Genomic DNA, 7,667 nt, shown 5'->3' with positions numbered 1-7,667 from the left:
ATTTATCAAAAGGGTCCAATTAATCGGTTAAAATCAAACTGATGGGAAGATCGATCGAAAGCTTGCGGTTATCGAGGTGTGGCGAGTTAGAAAACTTGGATAGGGCATGTTACGAAATAGAAAATAAAGGTTTAAAATAGGATCGGGACGCGTGGAGTTGGATTGAACTTGATGGAAACACCTTGATATAAACTGTGATTGGAATAAATTATTATTTCGACCTCTGTCTCCCGGTAAACGACATCCCCAAAGAGGACCAATCAAAATGTTTCCAGTCGTAGGGCAATATTTTCGATTAGCGTGTTAGTTAATTGTTGTTTAAATTGCCTCGACGAAGGGTAACGATTAATGTGGCTCGGTCGACGGTTAATTGTGTTAGTCGGTTCGGAAAACAGGCACGAGAAGAGAAATTCGCGCGCGTCGCAGGGAAAACTACCCTGTTCGACAGGCGTACGCCTCCCGGACGTGACTCGAAAGGGGGGGACGGGGTTGATGGTGGGGGTGATGGGGGGTGGGGGGTGGGGGGGGGCGATAAAACGCGGTATCCTGGTGGTGGCCTTCAGTTGGTATCGAGCAAATGCAAACAATCAACTTGCTGCTTTAGCGCACTTGTGCAGGTGACGAAAAGGTGGGACCAAGGCGAACCTACCTGTTGCTCCTGCAAAGCTTTCTCCTTGTCGCTGGAAAGGTAAGTTGGGCTGAGTACTGTCCTCAGTTGCTGCTCCACCTGTACGATCTGCTGCCTCAACTGTTGTATTTCCTAAAAGTACAAATAGACGTCTCAGCCGTATTCTTTTCGAAAACGTAGGAACGATTACCGATCCTAATAAACCGATTACAAGAAAAAAAGGAAACGATGTACTCTAGATTTTCGATGGATCGGCAATCGCGTTTCAAAAGAATACAGCTACGATCGAGGATATTGACGGACGAAGCCTACTGTTTAACAGCGAGTACTTGGTCGTCGACGAGCCACGTAAAGCTCTCTAACCTGTTGATATTGATCGATTTGACTTAAACAAGCCTCTAGGGACGTCGTCTGTTCTTTCACGGTGCTATGAAGACCGTCCAACTCGGCCAGGAGTTCGTCTACCGTTTCGCCGATTCGACTATCGCCGCCGATTCCCGACCGGAAGTGAACCTGAAGCTTCTCCATCGATATACTGATTTTCGTTTTCTGTATCGCGACGTCGCTGAGCATTTTCTCCCGAACGATGTGTTGATCGCGCAACGGTTTCTTTTTACTCTGCGGCGATTCGAGGCTCTGTCTCGCCTTCTCGATCCACGTTTTCACTTCCTTCATCTTTTTCTCGCATTGCTCCCATTCCTCGCTGGTTTCTTGCAGCAAAGCGTTCTGAAAGGAACAAGTTCGAACTCTGTACATGTTGCACGCGCGCGCGCGCGCGCCTCTTCGCGTAAACGATCGACACTAACCCTTTCCAACAGTTGACCCTCGACCTGAACTTTGCCCTCCTCCGCCTCGAGCAGCTTTTCGGGCAAGTCACCCACGCTGCAAACCTGACCGATACTCTCGAGTTCTTTTCCCATATCGCTGAGATTCTTGTTGATCTGCTTGCAGCTCTTCACGGCTGTCTGCAACGCGACGCGGAACCAGCGTTTCAATTTTGTAATCTCGAGGGGAACGCGTGGGAAACTCCGAATAGGTTTCAAACACCGAATTTAATAATATTAGAGCAGCGTAATGCCAGCGTTTATTTCGGTATTCGGTACTATCGAGAAACCCAAGCGTTCCAAGACCAAGGGGCGAGGTCTCAGGGTGAGACCGTAACTAGCAGGTGTCAAGGTAGCGAAGATAATAGAATTATTCGCAAGGACCGTGACACCTAGGATTGTGTAAAACCGCGGGTCCAGACCCTGAGAGCTCTTTGACGTACCGAGTACTCGTGCAGCCTTTGTCTGGTCTGCGCGAGAGTGGTGAGCTTCAAGGGCTCGACTAGGAACTGTCTCTTCTCTTCGGTCCATGCCTTGACGGCCTCGTACAACGACAAGAATCTTTGCCAGCCGTCTATGGTATCGGCCACCACTTGCTTCCTCTCGTCCAGCCAACTCCTGACCTGGTTCAACTGTTCGGTGACATTGTGAACGGTGCTGAGGATCAATTGCTTTTCGGTCTCGTCCCTCGTGTTGTCCGCAATGGAACGGCCGTTTCTCGTTAGTCGTTCGAGCTTGTCGACGATGGTGGCCAGCTCGTCCTGAACTTGCTTAAGCTGTTCCTTCAGTGGGCCAGGCTCGACCGATCTGTCCTGCACCTTTAGCTCGGCCTGGCGTATCCATGCCTGAACCTCGTCCAGGTCGGTCAGATAATCCGACCTGACGGTTCTGGCCCGTTTCTGTTCTCTCTGTTTTTCCTCCATGACCTGCGCGGTCGCTTCAGCGCAGAGCTCTAGGGCTGTTAGATGCTGGGCAAGATCGCTTGGGACCAGCTGCTGGCTAGCTTGGTACCGCGCCTTAGTGCTTCCTGAGAAATCCTTCGCGGCGTCGAGAAGCTCCTCGATGTCCGTGCCTAGTTTCTCTAGCTCTTCCTCGGTCGCGTTCTGATCCGGCCCGAACACGTAGAGGATCGAGGCGCGATCTCGCGCCTCGTTCAGACGCTTCCTCAACTGTTCGATCTCACGCTCGGTGCTTTCGAACGCCTCCAAGTCCTCGTCCGCCTTCTTGGATTTCGTCTGCAGGGAGTCAACGAGCCTGCAAGGATCACCGGATTCGTTTCATTCGCGATTTTAAACAAACTATTAATAACGGTTCTACGAAGGTTTTCACCGAAACCTTGTTCGAAGGGATTCTGGCACCGAGGGCTCCAAACATTGCGTAACGATTTTCGTTAGCATCCGCGTTGGCTAACAAACTAAATCTCCTCGGAGTGTTTACGAATGTTTAGAGACCTTCGGAATACCAACGTCGCGGTTAGCAAATCAACTGGCGGCTACCTTACCAGCGGAAAACGAATTGCCCCTTAGCAGCGTACTTGTGTCACCGGTAAAAATAGATTTCGGCATATTTCCTGTGCGAACCGGTCTCCGATAATACGTGCCAGCCCGCGATCATCATCGCCTCGCCGAGTATAGGGCAAAGGTTAACCAAGCAAGAACGAGAGAAAAAGAAGAATACATCTCGAATCGATCGGCCGGCCTTAAGGAATTATCCGAGTCAGAGGTGCGACAAATTTAGAATCGGAAATGCGTGTCGCTGGTTCGGCCGTAGCTGGCTTCACTCCAGCCGGAGCAGAGGACGCTTTGGCTAAAAGTAGACGAACGAAATGCGCGCGCCTCTATTTCGAAGAGAAGTTGTTCTGAATCAAAATTATTCTTTCGCTCCTCGCCACCACTCTACGTCTATTTCTATTTCTATTATTTTCAATATTTTCTTTCGCGCTTCTTCGAACAAAAAACTAACGAATACGCTTTGCTCGATAGATTACAAGTTCCTAGTTGGCAAAGATCGACTCGTATCGGTCATCGTTTTTACTTGTATCGCGAACAAGAGAATGGAATAACGGAATAATTCCTTCAACTATACTGCCAAGTGTTTTCATAAAGATGACAACATCGTCGTTGTACGTAATGTATAGAGAACCACGAGGAGTGTCGCAACGAGACGTCTTTTCGTTTGTATTTGCATTGCGTTTCACGCGATACGCGTGTTTTCGTAATTTCTGGCCGTGCAACAATGATATCGGTATTAAATCCGCTATTTCGATTGCTCGCGGGAACAAAAGCGCGATATCGGCGTGGAATTTGCTCTGGCGCGTTGGCCTGTAAATAATTTACGAAAGATCTACATCGCGGAAACTGTCGCGGATTTTTCACGGACATGGACGACTCGCAATTCACTGTTGCTGTTCGATTTAACCTTTCCGATAGTTGGTTGAAAAACTATCACGTAAAACTATGCCGAACCACGTGCTGATATCACCGCGATGCAGCGTGATTTCAAAGTACAGGGAAGCTTCGCGATGTCAATGTCACGTTTCGTACACGTCACTGGTTTCTTTTCATACGATTACATCATCGGTGCTAAGAATGAACGATGTTTAACGCGATGTGCTATCATCGGGCCGCCGCGCCGCGACGAGCCGGTGCAACGTATCGCAGATGCAAACGAAAATCGGATACACCTTGGTCTTCTGTGCTTTATCGATAACAATCTAATGCTGTATCGAGCGTTCATCACCTTCGTAAAATGTTTACTAGACTCGTCATTCTTCCGTATACGAGTATACTGTTCGATTTAAATACCGTAACCGTTATTTAACAAACTTCTTTACTCGGCAATTAAAAATGTCGACTGGAAAAGCGAATATTGTTAAAAGAATGATTAAGACGACCGTTATCGGCGCCGGTAGCGCGAGGCGGAAGTGTCCCGTCCACGTGATGCAATCCTTATGCGGGCATGTGACTCGATTCAATGTGCTCCGGCAACAGCATCGCGGCAAGATCATTCGCCGAGGTATTTTTGTAACATCAACCGAGCGATCCACTCTTTTCAAGCATCGATCACTAAGAACCACCGAACGACTAGCGCAGTCTACGATCTAGAAAATGACCGCAACTTTTCTCCAACACTCAAAGACACCTCTAGCGAAAGCGGAAACGTTGGCCACCGCGTCAACAGAAGCTCGAAAATGTTTTGGCTTTTCCTTCGAATCTATCGGTGATCGTACCTATCCGAGGAGTATCGATTTCACGATCGCGCTCGTTCTTTCCTTTCTTTTCCCTCGAGTTGGTCGATTTATCGATGGTTCTCCCTTCGGGCTGTTTCGTCTTTCGCGATAATTTGATTGGAGTTCGGACAACAGTATGGCGCGGCACGATCAAGCTAAACAGCAGCGTACGCGGTTCGAAACGTTATTAGAAGGGCGTAAAAGCGTTAGCTTTGAATTTTCGTCTTGGCGATGCGCCGCGACGCATGCGGCTTAGGCTTAAACCGCTGGCCAAGCCGGCCAGGAACGAAAATCAACGACAGCCGAAAAACGGCGCACGCCGCGCCGCGCCGCACAGTTCCTAAGAATAATACACCAACCAGTCTTCTTCGCGAACGAGACGCGCGGGTTCATTGCCTCAAAGATCTTTGCCACCGTGCTTTTTTTTATCCGCAGAGGCTGCCTTGCCAGACCGACCGACCGACCCCGTTCGATACCATTGCAATGCGAATCGAAAGTTCCGTACAGTAATTTTTCGTTACATTTTTCCCTTTCAGATTAATCACTCTCTTGCAAACCAATATCGAACACCAAGTAAAGATCCACGGCATTAAACGAGATACGATCGAACACGAGCTTTTTCTTTTCGTTCGAAAATAGCTCAAAGAAGCACATGAAAGAATAAAAGATTTAATCAAACATCCTTTCCGCGAAGCACATTGATTTTGTTCTAGCGTCTGACAATTCGTGTCATTGAGAACACTGCCGCTGGATTTGTAATCTCAATGCGTCATCAAGTATTGCGACAATAACTAAACTTTGAATAATTATAAATCGATTATGTAAATTTAAATGCTGAACACTATAACAGGAATTACACTTCCGATAGTTTAAATGGAACGTATTGCAACCCGACTATGCAATTTATTATCTACCTTTGCGTAAAACACTAGAAACTTTTTTCCAACGATTGAAAATCGACGCATTACGATGGATATAATTTTCTGGGTGAGGGGCATTCTTGTTTTTCGACTCGTTACATTTCACGGAAGACTATGCTGACAGGCACGTGAATCGAAACACGTTTTACTGTTCCGTTCCGTTTCCGTATCGATTGGTGATAGAGAAGGCCCTCCGACGGTCATAATATTTAAGCCAATAACCGCGTACAATCCCACTAACCCAATAAAGGCGAAAACACCGATGAAAATTTCATCGTTACGTACTGCCAATCGACATGCCGTGGTCGTTGATGTCGAACCACGCGACAGATCGCGTCTACGCTCTTCTCGGACCCCTGGGTGTCCAACTCTTGCACAACTTGACGCCAGATACGTTTCCGCAGTAACGGTTACCCTCGCAAAAGTACGTCGCGGTCGAAACAACGATTTACCGAACGAAAGAAAACGTTAACGCGATAGTAAAGCGCCCCGTCGCGTCGTCGATAAAATAGCAACTAAATTCCGACTGCTCGAGACGCGCAAGTGTCACGCGAGGTATTGTACTATTATCACAGTTCTCGCGATACGTTAATAAACGAACTGCTTAAAGGACGCGCAGATTATTCTCGTAATAACGCGTGACGTGAGGATTTGCCACGACTCGTCATACTTTATTCCCAGTGTACCGTGCCGCGCACAACCGGTGACTGGCATGTAAACCGGCCGCGGATATTACGCTATGAAATTCAGAAGCGGGCCAACTGCAACGTGCCGCCGCTACTGTCTGCTTCTCACTTTTCTTCGGCAAATCTATATTTAGTGCGAATTCGATCGACAACGAACGGAACCCCTGATTCGTCGGGCGAAATGCACCCCAATGGAAAGGGAGTTCCGAATCGTGGGCGTGCTACGTGTCTGGACAGAGGAATTGTCGTGCGATCGTTGAATCGATGGGAATCCGGGGAATCTTGGATTCTGAAATGTTGTTCGATCAATGATTCCCCGCTGCTGTAAATAATCCCAACCACGCGTTATGTAATATACGATCTATGTATGTTTACAAACAGCGCTGGTGAAGAATTCATTTGTACAGAGAATAGTTCAGATAGTTTCGTCTGAGAAATGTGCAATTACACTTGGGAGTAAAATGTCATTTCGTATAAATTTCAGTTTGCTAACTTATCTTACTCGTATTTTCATTTAACGATCTCGTATTCCATGAAAAGATACGAGTTTACGTTCGATACGAAAAAACGTTAGTTTTTAAATACGACGACTAAACTCGACACGATTCGCGATTTCTTCGACCATGGGACTTTAATAGACGTGACTATCGTCGAAGAGCGTTAAACTTTCTAGCGCGTGCCCTTCGACAGCCTATTTCAATTCGTTTCTGATTATTAATTTCCTGACGCAGAGTATCGTAAGACACGGTGCACAACTATTTACAAGGCCTAATTACGTCATGGGATTAATTTGGGTATGATGGAACGCAACGCGACACGTAATGCATGCTAAATCGATGCATGTCGTAACCCATAAGGAATTTGTTCCTATCGAGAAACTTTTACGCTTATCTTTTCCCTCGCGTCTGCAACTGTTTTCATTTTTATTTTGCGACGCGTGACTCCATCGAAAAGATTCCGACGAACGTCTGATATTTAAACGAAGCGAAAAGTGCGTCGAGTGCTCGATAATTCGACGCGGCTAATTCGAATCGAGAGAGGAGAACGGCGCGCGTAACATCACTTTCACAGTATGCTTTTCTTTTCGATCGACGATGGATAATAACTGAAAATATCGATTTAATAAAATGGCCTGTAAAGAAACGTGCGTTAAAAAGAGAATCACATGAATAAAATATTGATATTCGACGCGACGATACCCTGAAACAGAACTTATAAAAGGGTGGTAGGGGAAGCGGACCTGAGTTGTCCCTCTCTTTGGGAGGGATGGTACAATGCAAAAGCGGAAACACACGCATGCACATGCGTCGTAATTGCACACAAACGCACCGCATTATTTCTTCATCGTTGATTATGCGTCGTGACGGAACGCTCGAGGAG

At 47.1% G+C, this 7,667-nt stretch overlaps 1 protein-coding gene across 1 annotated transcript in view; it reads right to left on the bottom strand.

The window, feature by feature from the left end:
• Nucleotides 1-7,667, bottom strand: part of Msp300 (Muscle-specific protein 300 kDa) — an 84,308-nt gene that overhangs the window by 39,549 nt on the left and 37,092 nt on the right. Inside the window, exons 32-35 of the mRNA XM_076779238.1 lie at nt 1,896-2,706; nt 1,435-1,593; nt 992-1,354; nt 650-760 (exon numbers count right to left, since the gene is read on the bottom strand). Coding sequence (XP_076635353.1) covers nt 650-760; nt 992-1,354; nt 1,435-1,593; nt 1,896-2,706 — 1,444 coding nt within the window. The remainder of the gene's footprint in view (nt 1-649; nt 761-991; nt 1,355-1,434; nt 1,594-1,895; nt 2,707-7,667) is intronic.

The sequence above is a fragment of the Colletes latitarsis genome, chromosome 12 (genome assembly GCF_051014445.1).
Source record: "Colletes latitarsis isolate SP2378_abdomen chromosome 12, iyColLati1, whole genome shotgun sequence".
Taxonomy (NCBI): domain Eukaryota; kingdom Metazoa; phylum Arthropoda; class Insecta; order Hymenoptera; family Colletidae; genus Colletes; species Colletes latitarsis.
The sequence above is the reverse complement of the archived record's forward strand: the minus strand, read 5'-3'. Positions and strand labels throughout refer to the sequence as shown.